At 34.9% G+C, this 24,741-nt stretch overlaps 6 protein-coding genes across 6 annotated transcripts; 4 read left to right on the top strand and 2 right to left on the bottom strand.

Moving 5' to 3' along the window:
• Positions 1-6: 6 nt before the first annotated feature.
• LOC125209727 lies at positions 7-687 on the top strand. Its single transcript, XM_048109342.1, has 2 exons — positions 7-427; positions 522-687. Exons 1-2 carry the CDS (start codon positions 67-69, stop codon positions 620-622), a joined length of 462 nt encoding a protein of 153 aa, XP_047965299.1. The 5' UTR covers positions 7-66; the 3' UTR covers positions 623-687.
• Positions 688-4,688: 4,001 nt separating this feature from the next.
• Positions 4,689-6,574, top strand: LOC125220860 (protein TRIGALACTOSYLDIACYLGLYCEROL 5, chloroplastic). The gene is made up of 4 exons (XM_048122996.1): positions 4,689-4,866; positions 4,934-4,978; positions 6,189-6,221; positions 6,301-6,574. The coding sequence occupies exons 1-4, from the start codon at positions 4,827-4,829 to the stop codon at positions 6,453-6,455; spliced, it is 273 nt and encodes a 90-aa protein (XP_047978953.1). The 5' UTR covers positions 4,689-4,826; the 3' UTR covers positions 6,456-6,574.
• A 148-nt stretch (positions 6,575-6,722) lies between these two features.
• On the bottom strand, positions 6,723-9,025 carry LOC125220841. Its single transcript, XM_048122977.1, has 5 exons — positions 8,661-9,025; positions 8,404-8,518; positions 7,643-8,296; positions 7,366-7,546; positions 6,723-7,056 (listed from the first exon to the last, which is right to left on the bottom strand). Exons 1-5 carry the CDS (start codon positions 8,735-8,737, stop codon positions 7,031-7,033), a joined length of 1,053 nt encoding a protein of 350 aa, XP_047978934.1. The 5' UTR covers positions 8,738-9,025; the 3' UTR covers positions 6,723-7,030.
• A 678-nt stretch (positions 9,026-9,703) lies between these two features.
• LOC125220850 (protein arginine N-methyltransferase 2) lies at positions 9,704-11,969 on the top strand. Its single transcript, XM_048122987.1, has 3 exons — positions 9,704-10,036; positions 10,982-11,377; positions 11,553-11,969. The coding sequence occupies exons 1-3, from the start codon at positions 9,754-9,756 to the stop codon at positions 11,867-11,869; spliced, it is 996 nt and encodes a 331-aa protein (XP_047978944.1). The 5' UTR covers positions 9,704-9,753; the 3' UTR covers positions 11,870-11,969.
• Positions 11,970-12,566: 597 nt separating this feature from the next.
• Positions 12,567-15,146, bottom strand: LOC125200553 (subtilisin-like protease SBT1.7). The gene has a single exon (XM_048098200.1). It carries the CDS (start codon positions 14,944-14,946, stop codon positions 12,646-12,648), a length of 2,301 nt encoding a protein of 766 aa, XP_047954157.1. The 5' UTR covers positions 14,947-15,146; the 3' UTR covers positions 12,567-12,645.
• Positions 15,147-22,107: 6,961 nt separating this feature from the next.
• LOC125199696 (glycine-rich protein DOT1) lies at positions 22,108-22,855 on the top strand. Its single transcript, XM_048097633.1, has 2 exons — positions 22,108-22,643; positions 22,852-22,855. Exons 1-2 carry the CDS (start codon positions 22,108-22,110, stop codon positions 22,853-22,855), a joined length of 540 nt encoding a protein of 179 aa, XP_047953590.1.
• The last annotated feature ends 1,886 nt before the right edge of the window (positions 22,856-24,741 follow it).

The raw sequence follows: 24,741 nt of genomic DNA, 5'->3' as shown, positions 1-24,741 counted from the left end.
GGAGAAGCCATCTCTAAATATAGTGAGGCTCTTGAGATATGTCCTTTGAAGCATAGGAATGAGAGGATGGTTGTGTATAGCAAAAGGGCAAATTGCCATCTCTTTCTGAGGGACGGGGATGCGGCCATTAGTGATGCAACGCGCGCTCTTTGCCTCTCGTCTCCTCCAAATTCCCATGGCATAAGCCTCTGGATTAGGGCACAGGCTTATGACATGAAAGGGATGGCTAAGGAGAGCTTGATGGATTGCATCGTCTTCATGAACGTTTGCATAAGTTCGGGGGGAGGTTCCGGGCTTAGGGTTTTGTATTACGTTGTTCGTATGATCTACAAGCAGATGGAGAAGACATGGCTTTTCAGGGAAGCAAGGATTAAGGTTAAGGAAGAGGATGGAATTCAAGTAAAGAAATGCAAGAATTATGGATCAGGTGAGTGATTTGATCTTTTTTTTTTTGTTCCTTTTTTAGTATAGCTAGTGAATAAATTGATGTCACATTTACCTGATTATAAATGATTTTGTAGGCCTCTCAACGATTATGGAAGAGCCTTGTGTTGTGAGAGATGGTATTGGAATGAAGAAGATTGGGAGAGTAATTAATGGAATATCTAACAAAACTTTTTAATTAGGCTTTTGCATGATTAAAAGTAGATTGATTAGCTAGCAAATGTGGTGTGTAAGTGTAAATACTGTGTTTTTATTAAAGATTAATTTGCCCACTCAAAAAGTTGATCCCACTGATTTTAGATGATGGAACACTGATTCAAGATTATAGTTTTGTACATATATACTTTTTATTTGGAATAAAAGAGTTTTGATAGATATTAAAATATGGCATATATACAAAATTTAGTGACCAGATCAAGAATAAACATAAGATTATTTGTACAAAGTTGCATAATTTTAAATTTTGATCACCTTTCTGCTATTCGATATCATGGTGAGGACCACGAATCCACATCCAAATCTACCTATGAGGCTGCCACTATGATTGTTTGTCAAATTAAAAGTTAATATAGCTTCCATTAATTTTGTGTGACTCCATATTCGTAGTTATTAATTAGTTATATATATTGCATTCTTCTTATAAAGTTAATATTCATAAACATAGTTGATTTTTGTTTTGTAAAGTTGTTCTTTTATATTTTTGGGTTCTACACGTGGATGTCAAGATTAGGATTTTAATAATTTACTACTCCCTCCGTCCCAAGAAAATCGAGTCACTTTTTTTTGCACTTGTTTTAGAAAAATTGTATAATAAATAATTTTAGTGGATATATAGTAAAGTAAAAGTGAGAATAATGTAGATGAGAGTCTTTACTACATTATTCGAGCTTTTACTTTATTATATATTCTCTCTCCGTTTTTTAAAAATAGCACCTATTTTCATTTACTTAAAAATAGAAAATTTAGAATCTTTCTATTTTAGGATATGGACCCCACAATCCACTAATTTTCACTACTTTTTCTCTTCTTCTCTCTTACTTTACTCATTTTTCTTATATCTTACTTTACCAATTCTTCTCACATATTTTACCAATTGTCATTAAAACGCATGTCATTTCGAATGATTATATTTTTTTAATGCAGAGGATTAGTACCATTTCTCAAAACTAGTGGGAAAAAGAAGTGACTCAACTTTTTTGGGACTGATAGAGTAAAATTAACTGTACTATATAATTTCATGCCACAACTATTACTTCGATTGAACAATTGCTAACTAGTTGCAATCACTCCTCTAACTCCGATTAATTTAACTCCTACATACAATGACGGACCCAGGTGGGGTCGAGTGGGGTCGACCGACCCCACCGTGGTCCGACGAGTGCTGCCGGAAACTCCATTCTTTGACCTCTGAGATCCCGCGCAACTCGATCTTCGACCCCACGGAGCTCCGCCTTGACCCCCAAGCGGCGGATCTCAACCACACTCCTTTGGCCTTTGCCATAAATAAAAGGGGAGATAGGGAATATAAGTGGGTAGAAGATGAGAGAGATGAAGACGGAGGGGGCAGACCGGCAGAGAGTTCAGACGTATTACGTATATTTTCAAGAAGAAGAAGACACATTTAATTCTTATTTTATTCAATAATTTTTTTGATCGAATGGGCTAAATGGGCCCACTATTAAAATTACTTTGTGTCCTAAAATGTGAGAGGAAAAGATAGATTTGTTCATTAAATTAACAATAATTTCATTTCATTTTATTTTATTTATTGATTTTTTTAATTATTGATAAACATCAAAGTGATTATAAAAAAAATTCTATATAACTTTAAAAATAAAAATATTTTATTAGAAAATGTATTTAAATTATAAGTAATATAGTATTTTTTTTAAACAATTTTTTTAAATATTATACTGTATTTATTAATATTTTAGTAATATAGTCGACCCCACGAGTTTCAATTCTTGGATTCGTCTTGCCTACATATAACATTTTTTTCTCTTTTTATTCTCGATTTCATGTTTGCATTGATTTTCTGGCGTTTCCAACTTAGCTTGTTGAAACTTGGCGGATATCGAAGGTAGGTTTTGATTTGTTGGTTAAGCAAGGGGGTATAGGGGGTATAGCATGTCTGGGCAAACTCGAAAGGCAACTCTTTTTTTGTCAATGACGATTCTTTGGTTTTGTATCTTTAATTCAATTTTTTACTATTGTTATAGCAAAGCAACATCAAATCATTTGGTATCAAAGCCATTTATTTTTCTCCTGTATTTGCTTAAATTACTTTTTAATTATAGTTATTATCAATATTTTTTGGACGAAAAGAATAGTTAGAGTTATGCGATTCATCTGAAATTTAATCACATGATCTTTGATATATCTATTACTCCTTCTATTTTTTAGCACCGGTGGATCCAATTAATAACAAGGGATACTATTGTATCCCCAAAATATGGAATTAGCCTAGTGGTAAAAGCATCATTTCTTCTCAGCAGTGACCCGGTAAAACATGTATAGTTGAATATATGTTTATAATTTATATTAAGCTCATATTTTAGATTATAGAGAATATGATGCATTTTATTTTTACTTTAAATATTTGAACTTTCTAAATAATTTCTTTGTTATATAATAATCTAAAAAAACCTCCAATTTATAGTGAATTTTTTTCAAGTAATAACAATAATTTTTTAATTGAATGAAATGATTTAATAGAAAAAATTGAGATAACAAAAAAAAAGATAGATTGAATTTTACATTTTCAAGTCAATATAATTATCTATCGTACCCCCAATATGAAATGTCTGGATCCGCCACTGTTTTTTAGCAGTACGGATTTTAAGAAATGTTAAGAAAAGTGAGTGGAAAATTTATTGGTGACATAGGGATCTCACTTACATATATTAGTTTTAAATGAAATGTGAGTGGATGAGTTATAAGTGGAAGGTGAGACCCTATTACCATTTATGGTAAAAGTAAACCGGGACTCCTATTCGCGGACGGAAGGAACACTTTTTAATCTCGAAATTTCTTGATTTGGTTTGTTAGTTGATTAGAATGACAAATCTAGAAAGTAGAACGCATGGGATCGAACATAATCAATACAATGTAAATTACTATTTTTTCAAAAAAAAATTGCATTACATGTTAAAAACAATATTTCGTTACGTGCAAGTATTCATCAAATCAACTAGTATCTCTATCTTTGAAATAAGGTACATGTTTTCAATATTTTGCCGCAAGTTTAGGAAAAAAAAGTAAGGTATGAGTTTAAGTCCATACTGGGCGGGCTCATTCTCCAAGCTATAATGCAGTGTTTGCTCAGTAAAATTGATATGCTAAAATAGGAATTTGAATTCTTGCTGAACATTGCTGTCTCTAATTCAGAAGGTTTGTTCTAAGAGTAGTGCTAAATGGCCACATTATGGCTGGCCATAGAATTAAAATATTAATAAAAAATTATACATTTATGGCTGATTCACTTTAATTTATTTCATCTAGAAAGAAGCAATTTAATTTGGACTAAATTATCCTTGAACATTATAACGTAAATAACAAAGAGAAATGTAACTCTCTTTTCAATTCTCTCATGTAGATTTCGTATCACTTTTTTATATTTTTATTTATTATTTTTGTTTTGTTATTTAGAATTTTGTGTAAAATTAATTTTAAAGTTATACTAATATAAATATCTAACGATATTAGAATTCAATTTTTACTAGATGTTTTAGTAGATGTTTTTTTTTGTGTTAAGTGAATAGAGAAAATATATTTAATTATATATTGATGTGAGAGAAAAAAAATTTCAAAAAAATAAATTTATAAAATCTTTTGTCAGACAAACTAAAAAAAAGTGTGAAATCTTGTTTGGAACGAAGGGAGACTAGAGAGTAAGTATATCTTTATTTTCTTTTTTCTTTTTCTTATTTATTGAAATATCGTCACTTTTAACATAAAAAAAACATCTATTCACTTATAAATTGGAGAATTAAGAAAGATTGAATCATAGCTTAATATTTCAATTTCAAAGATCACAGGTCTTATTAATATATGACCAAACTTTATAATTTAAATTACTACTAGTCTTCTATGTTATTATTCCAACAATAACAATAGATCAACACATCTACATACATGCTTGAAAATTGAATTTCATATTGTCAATAGGGTATCAATGAGATTAACAACAATTAGGTAAATATGGATTATAAACTTGTTAGAAGTAAAATTCAAATACTACATGAATTACTTTAAAGTAAGCCCATTTATAAGATAGATAAAAATTTACTAGCCCCAAAATCTGCGAAAGTTTCAATCTTGGCCCGTTTCCGAATCAAGAACAGTGGGATTTACAGTCGCACTTCGATTTTGGAAAGGGGGAAATGGTGCAAACGAATTTTACTGGTGGAGGTGTCGGTTTCGGTGAGCTTCTTCATTCATTCTATTAACAAAATTATGCAATTTCTTGATGATTTTGAACTGGCTTCAGGTTTCGGTGTTGGCTGTGGTTTTGGAGTTGGGTGGGGATTCGGAGGTTAGTTACTCTAATTCTTCTGTTAGTCCAATTTCGTTTCTGTACAGATTAAAAGAAATTGAACTGAGAAAAATTGGGAAAGAGAGATTTCATATAATCTCTATTACTTTGGTTGAATTGTGATGTTGATTATTGATTTCATCTGCATTCTCCTCTGTTGATTTAGTAGCAAATGTGAATTTTGGTGGAGGGTGATCCATAGCAAGATTGTATTGGTTATGATTCTCTTATTTAGTTGTTTGTTGGAGAAAGCAATAAAATGGATGAGCATATGAGTGTATGTTTATGTGTATATTCATTTTCAATGTGTGGTTTATTGCAATATAATTAATAAAGTATCATAGTTGAGTTGGCCTTTGGTCAATGAGAAGATATAGTGTAAGGTATGAAGCTGACCTTGATTTCAAGATTTCATCCTACTTGTTATGATGCTATTAAGATGCATTCGTCGAAGCCTGTCGAGTTAGATTCTTCGTGCATTTTCTCTTTTGTGAACTGTGTATGTGCTTCAACGTTTTCAGCGTAGTCGAGAAGATGCAGTATTACTTTCATGTGACCATTCTATCGAGTATGTAGCATAGTCACGATTCACGAAGATGCAGTATTACTTACTGTCTTGTGATCATTCTATTGGATTATGTACTGTAGTTTTAAGATTTCGAAGACTACAAAATGCTCCACATTAAAGGTAGTGTATGTGGTGCTTTGGATAAAGAATTAGGACAGACCTGCAGATTGAGATGATTGTACACAGGGTCACTTTTGTCAATCGTCTCTCCGTCTTTATTGGATCTTAATTCATAACAGCTACATCACTCATGGTTGGTAATTTGAAACAGAACCCAATCGCTTAGTCAGAATGCAATTTCCGGACGTATGGAAGCATATAGTGATCAGATTACATAAAACAAATATTTGACCTCGACTTGTAGAAACTATTAACCATGCTTTATTCATATGAATACTTGTCTAGGCAGTGAGTGTTAAACTTTGACACATTTCCTGGAAAAGAGAACGTACAAGATAGTTTATGAACTTCTTGCTCAATTTTCTGCAGACACACAGACCTTTTATCCCAAGCTACATTGTCATGGAATGGCTTCTTGCTATTTTTGAAACCTGACTATGTTTACGTTTACATTCTGTGTTGTGCTGGTCATGCACCAAGAAAGAAATCATTATCTTGAACTTACATTGCTTGTTCTTTCAGGGGCACCCTTGAACATCTTTGGACTTGGTGCAGGTAAAATCTTGCAAGAATGTCTCTACTCTGCCATTGTTTTCTTCTATCACCTTACTAACGCATTATCTTCGATCTGAAGGTGGTGGCTGTGGTGTCGGGTTAGGGCTTGGATGGGGATTTGGTGCAGCTTATGGCAGTCGTTACTATAGTCCTGGCCTAACATTCCAAGGCGTCGAATTTGCCAATAAACCTAGTGAAGAAAAAGATGGCAAGAACTTGTCAAAGAACAAGTAGAAAAAAGTACACTCATCACTCAATCATTTGTTCATCTTTCTTAATGAAATGCCCAAAGCTTTTGTAGTATGGAAATTTAATGAATACTTTGATTTCTTATGTCATATTCTTCCCTCAAACTTCATGTTGTATTTCACATATAATCTTGATTTTTGACAGCTGGTCTCTATTGAAATATAGCCAGCAGAGCATAAAGTAGCAACTCAATAATGCTGTTTTCTAGTTCAATCACATGTATATCTAGATGCCCAGAACTGTAAACCAATATACAGAAATCACAAAAATTTATTTACAACTCGTGTTCAATACACGAAACAATGAAACAGCAGCAGCAGCTCCAAAAATACAATTATACAACAAGCCCTGTCGGCTACAACACGGAGAAACAAAACTGGGTAGTGAGACTGCTTCTGGTGTTGCCAGAATCATGAATGCTACTACTAAATTACAATTCTGATCAGAATAGTTCAATGAATGCAGTCTATCATCTGTTTAGCACAGGTGAAGCCATCGCCAACTCTCTGACGTTTTCCACAGATGAAAACTGAATAAGAATGGAGAAACAAGGCTCCTCCTCAGATTGAACGCAAAGCCAATAAAACTGCAGACAACGCAATTAATAAGTATTGTTTGTATTACACTATAATCGCAGAGTTATAAACCGAATATGGTAACTAGTAAAGGCAACATAGGCTAAGCTAAGCAGCAGTTCTTTGGGGCATTAAGCATTGATTTCTTTGGGGCATTAAGCATGTAATCCTTTCACTACTTTATTTTGATATAAACAAACAAGGACAATGGTAACAATAAGAAGTCTAAAAATACCGGTCGAATCTGAATTTTCCTACTGAATCACTAAATGAAACAATTACCATATATCAAATAGTAGAAAGCTAATCAGCAGGCTCACCAAGTAAGCAGAGTATGAGAATGACGGAGAAAACAAATTGGACTGGCCGACTATATTGCACATGATATTGGGATCTCTGAAGTTGTCTATGGATACTACCGTACCAACCATACCATTGTTTTTCATAATCACTGCAACCTTCAAGGCAACTTTTACTCTTCTCATAGCACGTAGTAATGCCCTTCATGTACGAAGAAAATTAAGAGCAAATTAGCAATTCAACATAACAAGTTTAGAGGATAACATTAGATATAGTCAAGGAGAATTGATTACTAACTTTAGTCAAATTCGGGGCTCTAGGTAATGTAACACCAGCCTCCTGAGGCCCATCTGTAACCTTAAGTTTCTTGTAACCGTTCTTTGACCAATTCAATTGTGACATGGATGATTCCATGGTATCTAACAATCCCGAAAAACTAGGTATCTTTCGGTGAGGAGTATCAGGCTTTGCACTGGATGGATTGTGCAGAACATCATCAGCTACAACAATCTTCCATGTGCCAATGTCTGCACTTGCACTAGCTGCCCTCCGATGACCTGAAAACTTGTCCCCCTTACCGTCTACTTGAGCCAATTCAACCAAATGAGATGAACTCCGCGAACACTCATTATTCACTTGTTGATCACCCTCACGCGAAATTTCCTGCCCCTGCGCCATAGGGCCAGCACGATGCTTTCCAAAGAGTTTATTTGGGGAAGACGATGACTGTCCTGAAAGAAACATGGCGAGCTCGTCCCGTTCCCCTTCATCCAACCGCACCCAAGGCACTGGTGGCTTGCCTTGTCGTACTGTTGATCCACTCAAAGATGTTTCAACTTTTTTTATTTGATTCTCTATTGCGAAAATGAAACTCCGATGCCTATCCCTTGCATCATCAGCCGAGCTACTACCTGAGTAGCTCGATCTTACAGCACGTCCGAATTCTTCCAACTGAAATCCATCACAACCACAACCTTTTGAATAAATAGAGCAGGAAAACTAATGCTATACTACTATACAAGTTTGCTGAGAGAAATCATTGAGCATAAGCAAATAACCTGCCACTTGGTTGTGCCAAGGGTTGTCTGAAGATCTCTCCGAAGCTCATCCAAATTCCAAGAACCCGAGGTCTCCTTGATCGCATGAATCCATGTTCTATATGTTGATTCCATCCTTCATAATGAATTAGATAAAATTCGATCACACCAACGAAAAAAGATTGCTCATTTAGCAAATTCATGGCAACAAAAAACTATATAAAAAAGCAATTATGCAAAAACTGCTTTAAATTGGGGAAGTTGTTGAAAGCAAGCACCTGTCCGAAGATTCCTGAACGTCCTCTGCAGCAGAGAAAAACGGATCTTTTTCCCATCTATCAAAGGTTGAGGTCATTTTGGCTCCCAAAAATACAGACCCTTAGATTGAATCCACAAATTGGAGCCAAAAAGCGCACATAAAAGATGCCCAGAAATCAAGAACAGCAAATACCTAGCTGGCGCAGATCAATCAGTGTCCCTATAACCAACCGGACAAAAAGTTCTAAAATTGAGAAATAATTGAACAGAATCGTGGGAAAACGGCGGCCTTTTATCTGGATTCGGCAGATTAATTATGGTTTCGTGAAGCTACAGCTGCGGGAAAAAGAGGAATTTTCTATTGCAATGCATCTGAAGAAACGCTGTCGTTTTGTTTCTTGGTGTCTGGCAATTGTCGTAAGCGGTTATAATAATTATGCATTTTTATAATTATTTAACTACTCCTATCTTAATTCTATCATTATAAAAGACAATTATGCATTTTTTTAATTTTTTAACTACTCTTGTCAAAGCAACAGAGTATATTTTAGTAGTATTTATAAAAGGGATAAATGACAATTTTAATCACTAAATTTAGTCAAAACTCGTCTATTCCATAAAGTTTAAAATTTCACGAAGTTTTAATTTTTTTAGTTTATTCAATGGGTTGAATTTTAGATGGAATATTTGCATCTCTACATTAAAATCCATCTTCAAATTTCAATCGAACTTTAGTATCAAACCTTTTATGTTTACACTTTGGATTATATAAGCATCTTTTTCGTGGTTTAAATCTCAATCCACGTTAATAAGATTCCACCTGAAATTCAACTCATGATATAAACTAGAATAATTGAAACTTCATGATTTAATTATTTAATTTTAAACTCTGTAAGAGGGACTAGATTTTGACTTAAACTTGATTATTTAAATGATTACTTATAAAAGTTGGTTACTACTCCATATTTTAAGTGCGGAGTAGATTTTTTTCGAAATAGTAGTAATATTTATTTAAACATAATAGAAATGATTATTTATATAAAATGTGTAAAAAGAGGCAATTGAAACAAAACCCACTTCGTGAAACTGAGAGGGTTTAAGGCGGCGGCGGATATGTCGGAGAATCGGGAAGAAGAATCCCTCTGCGAGGCCGCGCGAAGCGGCGAGCTCGAGCGAGTGAATTCTCTGATTGCAGCTGGAGCTGATGTCACCTACTTCGACGCTGAAGGCCTCACGCCGCTGATGCACGCCGCCAAAAATGGCTTCGCCGAAGTGGTCAGAGCCCTCCTCGACGCCGGTGCGCCGTGGAACGCTCTCACCCCTTCAAATCTCTCCGCAGGAGACTTCGCCATGGATAATGGCCATCAATCCGCCTTCGATGTCCTCCTCAATGCCGGTCCGCCTCACTTCAATTTCTGAATTTTATTGCCAGCCCTATTTTCACGTATTAGTGTGTGTAAATTTGGTTTGGTAAAGGAGGAAGCTTGTAGTGATGGTTGTGTTTGGTAGTTGAGCTAATTAGAGAACATTTCTAGTAATAGAAGTAGAATATAAAATTGAGTTATTTCCTTTTTGATTTTTTCAATTATCAGTTGCAACCAAAGGGGGAAAAAAGTTTTTTTTTTGTGTGTGTGTGTTTGTGTTTGCTATGATCATGTTATGCGAACTGGTGAATTGAGTGTCACAGTCTTGCGATTTTGATAAGTTGGTCCGTGGCACTGGAAAAGGGTTTACTAGCTCTACCAATAAACGGAGCTATGTTATGCCATCTATCTGTAAGCTGTTAATATGTACATAACATAACCTGCAATACATTCAATTACTCTAATGTTGACGAAATGTCATACAATATGCTTAAGCCTTTAGTATTACTTTCATATTGCTAGTCATTCTGAACATAAACTAAATTTTGGTAAAGCTAATTCATAGCATATTGGGTGGATGGACATGTGTATATATATGTGTATTTGTAATTCTTACCTTGATTTGCCATTTTCTATCGACTCTATCCGCGACACAATTACTCAACTACCTATGTATCATAACGGGGAAATAATTTTGTGAGAAACTTGCTTTTGAAAGAGCAATGAAATTGCGTTATGCGTTTGCTTGCTCCTTCCTTGCCCCGTACAGATTGTAGTAGTAGTTTCTTTCAGTATATTGGCTCGCTAAAGCTATCAAAATGCTCATTTCAGTGGTAGTTTTAATACCTCAACTAATCCATTATTTTACTATCTAGCCATTTTATGTATATTTACCATTTGATTTCTTTACTTGTAACCTTTTGTTTTCTACTTTTCATTAAATTGAATTTGATGGCAACATATTTGGATATTTACAGGCATTCAAGCTGAATTGGTTCTCGGAACTATAGCAAGGAAAGACAATGGAAAGGGCAATCCTAATGGGGATTATTTGGAGGAGAGGGTTACATTTAGTGAGGATAAAGTAATGGACGCAGAAAGCAAGGCTATTATGATGGCTTGGGAGAGGCCGCTAATGGAAGCCCATGCTAAAGCTATTTGCTCAGGAGGTGGGCACATACTGAACATTGGGTTTGGCATGGGTCTTGTGGATAGTGCCGTACAACAATATTCACCTGTGTCACACACCATTGTTGAAGCCCATCCAGAGGTATATGCTCGTATGCTGCAGACTGGGTGGGGTGAGAAGGAGAATGTGAAGATAGTTTTTGGCCGCTGGCAAGATGTCCTTTCTCAACTGGAGTCATATGATGGTAATATATGTGGATTAAAGTATATTAGTAGTAGATAGATTAATCATATATGGCTGACAGAAAAAAATTGTTCTACTTTTTACTTTTATGTATATACCAGTTTTAACAAAGATCTACTGATCTAGCTCTGCTTACTTAAAAAATCCTTCGAGCTAACTGTTCTACTCTTTTTCAGGGATATTCTTTGACACCTATGGGGAATATTATGAAGATATGAGAGAGTTTCACCAACATCTTCCGCAACTATTGAAGCCGGGGGGAATATATTCATTCTTCAATGGACTTTGCGGTAGTAATCCCTTCTTTCATGTTGTTTACTGTCAGTTAGTTTCGCTGGAACTCGAGATGTTGGGCTACTCCACACAGTTGATACCCTTACCGGTGAAGGATTGTTTAGGAGAAGAAACCTGGGAGGGTGTGAAACACAAATACTGGCAGCTGGATACTTATTCCCTTCCTGTTTGTCAGTCTCTAGATGACTCTGATTCATAGTTTTTCACATTTCTCTTCCACCTACTGGGTTATGAATACCTTGTACTATGCTTGAATGTAGACTATCTGCCTTTTGATAATGAAGTTCTCCATTGTTTCTCTTTGTGCTTCATATTTTGAACGATTTTGACTTGTAATCAATATGCTTGTTGGATTTTTTTTTCTTAACGTAACATAGATATGTGATGCTGGTGGACATTATTTGTGGCTTACACATTTGGGTTAAGACATGTAAAACCACATATCATCTCAAACTTTTGATATACTCTTGATTTATTTAAAGGAGGAGACTGGCATGCCTATAGTGGATGTTGAATTCTACATGTTCCGTACCAATCTGCATTATATGAAGTGTAGACGAAATGTAGAATTAAGATAAAATATAAAGATAGTTAGGCATTTTGCATATGGTAATTGCTGTTGTTTGTTGATACTTGGTGGAAGAATTAGTGGATCCTAATCTGAAGATGCAGGGAGCAACAGTTTAAAGGAAAAGACCAAAAACAGAAAGTAATCAAGACATGTAGGAGGAATGCTTGACAAGTCGTTGATAGCTAGTTTCATTTTTAGAACATTGCTTGTAAATTGTAATTAGGTTACGTTCTTAATCACTTCTAGTTTTATTATGAACTTCTCATAGTTTAAATACACGAACCTTTAGTCCAAGTTAGGGAAGTTAGCTTCTGGAGTGGAAAGATTTCAGAGTAAAATAATTTATGCATTTTAGAGTTGGGGGAGGGCAGTATATCTTACAATAGTTATTGTTGATAATACTACTATGTCCAACTAAACACAATTGGGCTACCAACAGTGTGTTTCCCATCTGACCATTCCAAATGTGCGAAGCTGCTTGTGCCTGAGGGCATAGAAGTTGCAGCAAATGTCACTGTGTAAGTCTTCTTCTCGTTTGGAGTGCTGAAACTAAGCACTGAGGGCTGAACCTGGATCTTGGCAGAATTTGTCTCCTGAGAGACGGAGACCTTATAAGTTGATGGACCACCCACATTTGTTAGGGTCCTCGTATATTTGACAACTGTTGGTGCGCTGCTACCACCTCGTGGGCCTGAGGCGGTCTCAAATGGAACAGCAAAAGATGGGTAGTTAAGATCTGCTACGCTGTATTTCACGCCCTCCTTGCACTGATGCTCTTGCTTTGCAATGAGCTTTATCATACTTGAACTGTATCCTATTGCACAAAGAAAGTCTATATAGTTGTTGGTTGTGGTATCATATACTAGACCGGGGTCTAGCGCTGATATCGGGTCTACATGCCCAGCACCATAATCAAATGGTGTGGATGGCTTTCCAGTTGCAATGTCTTTAATTCTTTCTCCGTTCTTGTATGTACTGTAAGCTGTTGTCATCAATGCTGACCTTATAGCTGCAGGGCTCCATTCAGGATGTGCAGCCTTAACAAGTGCTGCTAATCCACTTATGTGAGGGCAGGACATGGATGTCCCAGAAACTATGTTGAAGTTCACGTGCCGGGTGTCTTCAGGCAATCCTGTAGGACCAACTTTTCCGGTCCAACCAGCGAGTATGTTCACACCTGGTGCTATCAAATCAGGTTTCAGTATATCAGGAGTGATTAGATTTGGACCTCTTGAACTGAATGCTGCCACGACAGGTGATGGTTGGACTCCGAGCTGGGTGGTTCCAGATTCGACAATGGCACTTGGATTAGGGTCTGAAAAGGTGTACTTCTTTATCTCCTCACCGGGACCCTGGCCTACAGCTGCTGTGGGTATGAAATGGGCATCAGCAACCAGCTCTTCTCCAAAGGTATCTGTGTTTGCTAGGATCATCCCGACCCCACCTGCCTCTTTGACTGCCAGGCCTTTTTGTGCCCTTGGATTCTGCCCTCGGTCGCACACCACAATCTTCCCCTTGGCCTTTTCTGGGATTAAGCCTCCTTTCATGCATAGATTACCATTGGATGCTTTACTGATATTGCCAGCATAAACCAATGGAATTAAGGAGCCAGTTAAGCCCTTCCCACTGTAGAGTGATTCCCCTGTTATTTTTTTACCATTTCCAAGGGTAATATATGATGGGAATTGCCTATCCATTGTACCAGCCCCCACTGTAGTTATCCATGGCGCGACATTAGACAAGCTACCTCGACTCGGCCCTCCATTCCCGGCTGAGCATGATACAAGAATTCCTTTAGACGTTGCTGCAAACGCTCCAATTGCAACAGGGTCTTGGAAGTAATCATTAAGTGATCCACCCAGTGACAGCGATAGAATGTGCACGCCGTCTTCAATTGCCTTCTCCATCGCCATTAGTATGTCGCTGCTGAGACATCCTCCCAGCCAGCAGACTTTGTATGCTGCCACTCTGGCATGCCTGGCCATCCCACGTGCTGTCCCTGCAGCATAACCAAAGAGACTCGCTCCAACCACAGTCGATCCAGCTGCTGTGGTCGATGTGTGTGTTCCATGGCCATCGTCATCCCTGGGGGACCTGGATTCTGTAGACTCGTCAACCGGCCCATATGCTGCTTCATAACCTTGTGAGAAGAACCTTGCGCCAATCAGTTTGCGGTTGCAGCTGGATGAACTGAAGGTTTTGCTTGCTTCACATGCTCCCTTCCAGCCTGGAGGGAGTGGGCCTACTTCCTTATCATCGAAGCTACTTGATTCAGGCCAAACGCCTGTGTCTAACACACCAATGATCACATCACTTGATGTGCCAGAATCAGGGAAGGATTCCTGATTGTTGAGGATTCCAAGGAACTCCGGTGATCTGGTGGTGTGGACTTCATATTTCTTATCCTCTTGAACCAAGAGGACTCCCGGTTGCCCTTCAAGCAACCGAGCTTCCTCAACTGTCAGGCGCGCTGAATATCCATGGACAACATTGTCGTAGGTGTAGAGCTTGTTGGCAGTTTGTGATACTGCCTTCAAAGAAGAGTCATACCACTGCAGGTGATCGTCAAAGCTTGCTGGCACGCTCGACTTGTCCATGTGAACTATGAACGTCTTCTTCATCTGCTGATGCAAAATCTTCGCATCAACAGATGAGTGGCAAAGAAACAGAAATGTCAGGAGCGAAAGAACTCCAAGCACGGACATAATGTTTGATGAAAATATATTGTAAGTTCTCCCCCTCGAAAATATGTGTGTTTGTGTCTTAAATTGATGTACTCATACTGAAAAAACACTTCTTTTGTGTGAAGAGAGCTCTCAAGTAGTCATACATATAAGAGTCTGGCTTGAGGTCTTAAAGCTCAATCTGGTCCCACACTTTGGTGAGTGATCCCATGTTAGAAGATTCAATTATTAGCCTACAATCAAGTAAATATTAAATCTTTAAGAATCTACTTGCATCATTGTTAGAAAATTGATGTGTGCTTTTGCATAATTATTAGTCCCATCTAACACCTTTTGGTGTGCCTCTCCCTCATTTGTAATAACATTCTTTCTTTGCATTTTTACTTGTTAAGTTTTCCCTGTTTTGGTGATTTAGATGGCTTGATGTTTTATGTTATTTCAAACATGGGTGGTTTCATCAGAGAACAACTGGCTGATGTGATCCCTTTTGTATCCAACAATTTTGAGTGGCCTAAATCTTATTAGTGGTCCTATTTCAATTTTTTTTCAACAATTTGCCAACATTTTGTTTACACTTCCATTGTTTCAATTCAAGTTGAGAAGAAGCCTCTCTCTCATGGGAGATGTGATTGGACTGGCTGTGGGAGATGAGCTGTCAGCCTCTTAGTTAAATGCCATTCATTTTTTATTTTTTCTTTAGGGTGATGTTACATGTTGGCAAAATCATGGTGTTTTGTTTACTTGTTTAAAGTGAATTATTAGCAGATAACAGGGGAAGCTTAGGATAGTGTCTAAACTTTGTGATAAGGTTCTTGATGAGTGGAATTCTGATGAGATTTATTTCAACAAAAGTTGACATGCTTAAGTCATGCAAATTTGTACCTATCCTTAATATACAATTATATACATCATGAATTAAATTATGAGTGATGCTTTTGCTGTGAAGTGGGGATGATCATTTAAGTGATTGGATAGGTATATATAAATTATAAAATGGTTGATTATAGTCTGGCCTAAATTTTAAGCAAATTTCAGTATAGTAAGCTTCTATTTCAATTAATTTTCTGTATAATCTGAATTTTGAGAAAATAATGGGTGGATTATAGTTTAGCATGAATATTTTGATGTATCACTTGACAATTTTGGTTGAGTAATGAAGATAATCTTGTGGTAATAAATAAAGTGTTGTTGCCATGAATTTTTCTGCCCTGCCATGAAAAGAATCTCAATCTAATTGAAATATCTCAATATAATGGTGGTGTAATCTGATGAAATTCCCAACAACATCAATTAATGTAGTAGTTATGATATGATGTTTGAGTAATTTGGCCACTAATAATTAATGGGTTGAGCACTAACCATCCTATTCTAATCTGGATAGGGTCATCTTTTTCTTCTTTTTATATTTTTTTTCTCAACCACTAATTTTTTATATAAAAAAAAAATCATAATTGATTGGTTGCTTTAATCTAAGATGGAGAAAACTCTAAGATGGAGAAAACTCTGTAATTGTGGCTGATTGAGGGATTTGACTTTACCAAATAATAGCATAGCAATTCATAGGTAACTTTAGAGTCTAGACTACCGTTATGATTCTGAAATATGGTAGTGATTAAATATTTTGTAAGATAATATGTCGATTTTAATGTTCCTCAAAAAGTATTCATTGTGAAGAATATCATAAGTGTGTGTAAGGCATTTAATTAGTGGAAAGAGAAAAATCCCCCACATGTGTGTAAAATAAGGGAGAACTCAGTTTTAAAAAAAAAACTAGTGTTACCATATGTGCTATTGCATAGGAAAAAAAAAATTTAAAATAATAAAGATATATTAACTTTAAAAAATATATATATAATAAATAAGTAAAAAAAAATATATTTAGAGATAAGAACTAATTAAAATAAGTATTTCTAATATTATAAACAATTAAAAATATAATAAACAACAATAAAAAGATATCCGTACTTCTCTCAACCTACTCCCAATGAAACATTTCATATTTTAACATATGATTATATGCTATTTTAATATTTGAAAGAATAAATAATAGTAGTCAAATAAAAAGCATATTATACAAAATTTAATAAATAGTACTTCTCTCAACCACACTGGAGCTGGGGTCCATTTCAAACATCAATATACCTATCAATATGGTGTCCAAATGCTGATCCAAGACCACCATCGTCTTCATCGTCGAAATACCTTCGCGTGGGTACCTCACACGCCCCAAACGGAGTTCGCGCAATGCAGAAAGAAACACGCGGGCGGGTGTTTTGCCAACCCGAAAACATCCGGTCGGGCATTTTTGTCGAGAGATCAATTTTTGTCCAGAAACTTCACGCGGGCGGATGAAATGAGCCGTGGGAATCACCCGGTCGGGTGTTTTGTCCGGAATGTGACTTTTTGACCAAGACTTGTTTTGTTTTGCTTCTTTTTAACTCCTAGTATAAATACTCTTGCTAGGGTTCATTTCAAGCAACTTTTGAATATTTGTAAGAGACAATTTCTCCATATTTGAGAGCTCACCTTCTTCATCTTTTGAAGACTTATCAAATTCCTTCGGGTTGCATTCGATCTTTTGCCGGGCTAAGGTTGATTGTAAAGGTATGCTTGCTAGTTCTTGTGTTGCTAGTTTATGGAGCCATTAGGTGTTTGTATGTGAAAGTGCCTTTGAGATTTGTTTCTTGTTCTTAACCTAAATCATAACACTAATTCATTCTCTATCCTTTTATCCATTTTTCTTGTTCCATTTCTTGGTTTATCTTGTTTATTTGTTGGGTTTATTTACAAGAATAAGTCCGGGGCAAATTCATCAGTCTTCAATCTATAAGATTCACATTAAGTAGTCAAATAAAAACCAAACTTCATAATACGGAAGTCCCGTTATAAACTTAACAGTAACATAACTTACATCAAAGAATTGTTAAAAAGTAAAAAGATTCACATTAGAAGATATCTCTAGGTAAAAAGGAGATGACATATGACAGTTACACAATCAATAAGATGAAGATCATATGTAGCTATATGCAGAGGAAAGTTGGAATTATTCCTTGAATCATCTGATTAGATAAACCAGTTGATATAAAACAACACTAATCAAGACAACTATAAATCTATACCTGTACCTATCGATCTTTCAATAGCAACCACAAGTTCATCTCAACAACTATTGTAACTGTAGAAAATTATCAATAAGCATGAATCGCAGCCTCTCAATAAAATTAACAGAATAACAATCAATAAAACAACACCCACATTATTGAATTTAATCACTGACTTAGATAAAAATCTAAACACGTATACAATATAGAAAAAAACATAGGAGTAATACTTACAATGCATAACCTCTAATATTACTGCAATTCGCAACACCAATTGAAGACTATTAGCAGAACTAAAGCAATGAGAGATTATAATCAAATTAGTACCATTTATCGCTGATACCCTAAATTCCTTGATGCGCGTGTATGTGATATTGGACTGAAGATTACGGAAGAGGCAGCGGATAAAATAGAATGATGAAACTAAAAATTAAAATGGTTACATGTTTATAATACGTGGAATAAATCAAATCAAATCACATCAAATTAAAAACTCCCAGTTCACCATTTAATCCCATGTTTTTAGGCTTTTAATTATATATTTAATACTATAATTTTTTAAATTAAATAGCAATTTTGTAAATTTCTCCAAAACTCTCCTTTTATATATTGTATAGATTCCGAACTTTCCTTTTTTTATTAATAGTATTAAAATTCATAGAGTGAACTACAAAAATAGTCTCTGGCCTATGCGTTTATCACGCCAATGAACCATGGACTTTAAAAATATCCCCAGACAACCCTGGACTAAGCGTTTATCTCGAAAATGGTCGTTATTTACTGTTTTGTGATGAAAATACCCTTTTGGGGGGTTTGGGCAATTTGGTCTTTTTACATTTTAAATATGATATTATTTTAGTGATGTACTAAATCTGATATTATTTCAAAATTATCATTCTTCTTCCCTTTTGCCATCCTTCACTTTGTTTCTTATTTCAATATTAGATTTAATTTTATATAATTAAATTTTAAATTTTGATTTTTAAATATCAATAAATTTTTTTAATTATTAAAATTATTATTAAATAACATATTAATAGTTTTAATCAATATTTGATAGTGTCTAATATTTAATCAATAAGGTACGACGACACCTTAGTTTTAATCATAAATAGATCATATAACACGATTTATTCCAAAATAAATATGCATCTAATGTAAGACTAATATAATTTTCGTTTATTAATTTGAAAATAATCAAAATTAACTAGAAAATTTCAACAAAAAATCTCCTATATCAAATTTTTAGTCAACTTCATAATATTTTTAGTCAAATTCTCCTATACATTAGATGCATATTTATTTCAGAATAAATCGTGTTATATGATCTATTTATGATTAAAACTATTAAATATTGATTAAAACTAAGGCGTCGTCGTACCTTATTGATTAAATAGACACGATCAAATATTGATTAAAACTATTAGTTTGTTATTTAATAGTAATTTTAATGATTAAAAAAAATTTATTGATGTTTAAAAATTGAAATTCAATATTTAATTTTATAAAATTAAATCTAATATTGAAATAAAGAATCAAATTGAAGGATGACAAAAGGGAAGAAGAATGATAATTTTGAAATAATATCAGATTTAGTACATCACTGAAATAATATCAGATTTGAAATGTAAAAAGACCAAATTGCCCAAAACCCCCAAAAGGGTATTTTCGTTACGAAACAGTGAAAAATGACCATTTTCGAGATAAACGCTTAGTTTAGAGTTATCTGTGGATATTTTTAAAATTCAGGATTCATTAATAAGATAAACGCATAGTCCAGAGACTATTTTTATAGTTCACTCAAATTCATACTAAATAGATAAATTCCGAACTTTCCTTTAGTATAATAAAATCTCAAAAACTATTTCCTATGGACAGTGGACACCACCTGCCATAACTTTATTTGTTCAACATACATATACTTCATTTGTCTTAACATTTATTTATAATTTCGTTTAATAAAATAAAGTCATAAATAAGTTTTTTTTTTTAAAAAGAAAACGTCAAACAGTCTTGACCAAGAAAGAAACAAAAAAGGAAAAATTTTGAGTAATAGTATACTAAAACTAAAGGAAAATGATTAAAGAAAAAAAAAAAATTAAGCACAAAGGTCGTGACTTGTGAGTGTGTCGCACAACGAACAAGTAAACTATATGTCCTCACGCTGAGGCGTGCGTCCGTGCCACAATGCGTCACTTCTCTTTTACTGTGAGACTTGTATACTAAAAGAATCGAATAATATAGTGTCGAAGATATAAACAAACTCCACTCTAAAAAAATCCACAATTTCTCCTCATAATTATAAAAACCTAATTCTTGTATTTGTTTTATGATTTGCATAAAGAGAACTCCACTTCGGAAAGTTGTTGAATTGGTATTGAAAAGTCAAATATGAAGAAATCCTGTCACTGGCACGAAAATTTTCTATACATTTACAAATATAATAAGAAAAATGAAATGATTAAGGTCTAAAGGTGGAGCCCAAGGAGTCAATAATTGTAGAAAATTAAAGCTAACGAAAATCGACTGGTTTTGAGAAGCTATATTCAATCTTGAATACTACTACTTTGATATAGTGCATGCTGCTTTCGGTACGTTATACATCGTTTTCCAAGTTGATTAACTATTTTGGTATACTATATAATAAATTAATAATATAATTATTAGATGATAGCTAAGATCCAATTGGGAAATATGTCGGCAACCCAAAAATATGAGTATTAACAAAATTATTATATGCCACATCTCAACTTTAAGAATACTATAAAGTGTCAAAATCACATATATGGTCGATAATATTATAGTCGACGCAATAAATTTACAAGGTTTTAATAGCAAATATGATCTCATGCCTACAATTTAACCCTAAAGACCTATTATGATTCAGTGCGAATTTTAATAGAGTGGAAAGGCAATTTACTATAAATAAACAAATAGTATAAAATAAAATTTTTAATCACAGAGGTACTTGCTAAAGTAGCAAATTGAGATATTTTTGGGTGGCCGTCCCAAAAACCTCTAAGATGACTAATTTTTCTCATGTGGTCGATCGAAACTATTATACCACTTATTTGATTCGCATAAGTTTTTGAAGTAGAAAAAAATATGAAACGACGTTGTTTTGAGATTAATTCAGTTCAGGTTGCCAACTATTAAGATTTTATAAGAATACTAGGAAATGTGTGGAACTTTATTTAACAAAGCAATAAAAGGAAAAGGTAATTGATACATTTGTCGACAATTATTAAAGCCTTATTTAAATAGGATAAACAATTATATAATAAATCTTCACTAATTTATTTTGTCTTATTTAATTTGAGAAGTTAAGTCTACGTCGAGGATGGTATCCAGTAGCTCTCAATGAAAAGAGTCCTACATGAGCTTACCCGTTACCATATATTTATGATTTAGTAATAGGACCAAAGAGTTCGGTTAAAAAATATTAATCGTGTGGATCTATGTAAGAGAGATCAGATAATTAGTGCTAATGAATCATTAGAATTGCTGAAAATGTGAAATTATTTCACAAAATGACAAATAAAACCTTGAATTAAGTTTCACCAAGCCCAATTTCAAATTGAAGTTTATTGTACAACCCATCAATGCGTTCGATAGTAAAACACATTGCACCAAGCCCAATTTACTGCATCTTAAAGCCCAAATTCAGAAGGAATATTATAACATGGAAATGCAACTAAGTCTATTGCTAGTAAAAAAGGATGGTTGCACATTCCTAATGAAAGTAGATTGCAAAAATTTATATAGTACTAGTAGTAGTAGTAGTATTTGTTTATCACAATGTGTGATTTTTTCTCAATAATGTCATGCTTAGCTTTTTCTTTTAATATTATCTCGATGTAGCACGTACGCTAAATTTATTATGGAATCATGATTTAATTTGAATTAAATAATTTGTGTAAATTAGAGGGTGTGGAATGTGTTGACTACCGAATTCATCAAGGCAAACTTCACACCTTCAACTCCATCGACATGATTCATAAACCCTAAACCCCTATAAATTGGCCGGCCGCCACCATGCACCACCACCACCACCATCTCCTTCTCTCGCAATATTCGGATCATGGAAGCGCATAATGTTGTTTCGTGGTGGCTTGTTTTGATGGTTGTGATCTTGTCTTGTGGCTACGGCGGTGTCCAAGCTGATAGGGCGGGGATTTTTCCGGCTTCGGGCGCCGGAAAAAAAGGGATACAAATGTCTGAAGGTGTTGGTCTGGATGTGGACTTGACGGCTGGTGGAGGCCGAGGCTATGGTCCTGGGCGGGGTTATGGCGGAGGCCGTGGAGGCGGCGGCGGCGGTGGGTTTGGCAATGGCGGCGGCGGAGGGTTTGGCAATGGTGGCGGCGGAGGGTTTGGAAATGGCGGCGGCGGAGGGTTTGGTAATGGAGGCGGCGGAGGGTTTGGCAATGGCGGCGGTGGTGGGAGTGGGATGGGTAATGGTGGTGGTGGCGGCAGCGGTGGTGGTGGTGGATTTGGTTCTGGCGGCGGCGATGGATGGAGCAACGGGGGCGGGGGTGGTTCTGGTTCCGGGATGGGAGGATATGGCGGTGGCGGTGGGTCGGGGTATGGTGACGGTGGTGGCGGTGGTGGTGGGTCGGGGTACGGTGACAATGGCGGCGGTGGCGGTGGTAGCGGCGGCGGTGGTGGTGGTGGTGGAGGGTATGGGAGGGGTGGTGTGTTTTTTGGGGGTCTAGGCAAGAAGTTATGAATTTGTTAAATTATGGTAGTAATAGTAATATGGCAATAATTAGTTAGTTGTCATATACTTTTATCTGGAAAATAATAATTTTATGTAATTTGAATCCAGATAATATTATCCCAATAAATAATATTTGCATTGCTTCATTTTGGTAGCAATATAGTGTGATTTTACAGCCGTAAACAAGTGCTATAATGTTAAGTGTTAACATTGAACTATTCAAATGATTTTATAAATTAAATAAACTGAAAATTAATACTCCATCTGTCCCAATAAGTTGAGTCACTTCTTTTTGCACTCATTTTGAAAAATCGCACTAATATATAGTTAGAGTGAGTGAACAGTAAAAGAAAAACGGGAATAATGTAGATAAGAGTCTTTTCTACATTATTTTCGCTTTTACTTTACAATTTATCTACTTTAACTATTTATCATGATTTTTTTTTAAATGAGTGAAAAAAAAGAAGTAACTCAATTTTCTTGGGACGGAGGGAGTAAAATTGATACACGTTCTGAAGAGGAGGAAAAACACATTAATAAATTTACAAGTACTATATAAAATAGGCATAATGTATGTATAAAGAGACGTGGACTATGTTCATTTCCAACTCGTAACATAGTTATGATCCAACATCTTTGTTCTTTTTTCTTCTTTGCCTTTTTATGGGCATTCAAGTTGTGTATCACTTTTTTCTTTTGCAAAATCTTTGAAATATATACCACAAATTTATTTAGCAAGTTGGACCAGTTGTGACTTGCAAGTGGAGTGGGTGTAGAATTGAACTCAATAGTTGCAATGTTTGACTATATAGAAATATTCTTGGCCACAATTGTTACATAGTGGAATCTAGAAACATTAGGCACTATTAAGTCTTACTAATAATATGCCAGCTTGGGCATTAGCGGTCTCGCTTACACACATGGTCACTTAGTATTGGTAGAAAGGAAAAACGTACTCATTTAAAACATATAATAAATCATATACTGTACATGTGTACACTATTATATAATAAGAGATCGTTCAATTAGCAAGATTTTATTGAATAATTGAATATGTATCATGTTTGGGTGAAAAAATTGAATCTCACCGTGACTTAGTTCTAGATATATATATTTTTATAATAATTAGTTATAGTCACCTTTTACAATTAAAATAATCCAAGAACTTAATCCTAGATAATGAATAAACGTACGACATTGATCAATATCAACCGAAGACACCTTAGGGGGTGTTCAGTTGCCAAGATTAAATCTCATGATTAAATATGTATCATGTTTGGTTCATAAGATTGATCCCTACAACTTAATCCTAGATGGATAGTCTCATGATAATTAGTCATAGCCTTCTCCCTCCAACTAAAATAATCTCACAACTTAATCCTAGATGGATAATTTCATGATTATTAGTCATGACAACCGAACGCCAACTTAGTAGATTGTAGCGATGCATTTCACACCTAAAACACATAACATACATATACTATTGCAGTCACTAAAATTGTTATTGTGAATACTCTATTCTTGTTTCAAGGGTATCCAAATATTGTAGTTAAGTTAATTCAGTCTCATATTTGCATACAATTATACATATATGCAATATACATTTATTAGTGGTTGTTACAAGATATCCATCCATCATTAAGAGAATTTTATAAGATATCCAACACTTCTTGAATCACCCGGTTGAATATCCAATCTTAATGTTCCTTCCACATATGACCACTTTTTAATTCAATTAGTCTAATCCATTTTCAATCATATCTCGTATTCTTCAAACGTCATTTCACATATTTAAAATAATTTATTTTGATATTGTTCAATTAGGTACGTATGGATTATATTAGTATATTGTGAGATTAAACGCATTATATCATCCCGAGCGTTTGTATTGATCTAACATAGACTTGTTGTTTGTTGCTTTCTTATTCTCGAGAATTCTTTATGGAGTAGTATATATAGATAAATGATACTGTGATGGCATTTGTTTATGAAAGGAGT

This window comes from Salvia hispanica, chromosome 1, assembly GCF_023119035.1.
Source record: "Salvia hispanica cultivar TCC Black 2014 chromosome 1, UniMelb_Shisp_WGS_1.0, whole genome shotgun sequence".
Lineage (NCBI taxonomy): Eukaryota > Viridiplantae > Streptophyta > Magnoliopsida > Lamiales > Lamiaceae > Salvia > Salvia hispanica.
The sequence above is the reverse complement of the archived record's forward strand: the minus strand, read 5'-3'. Positions and strand labels throughout refer to the sequence as shown.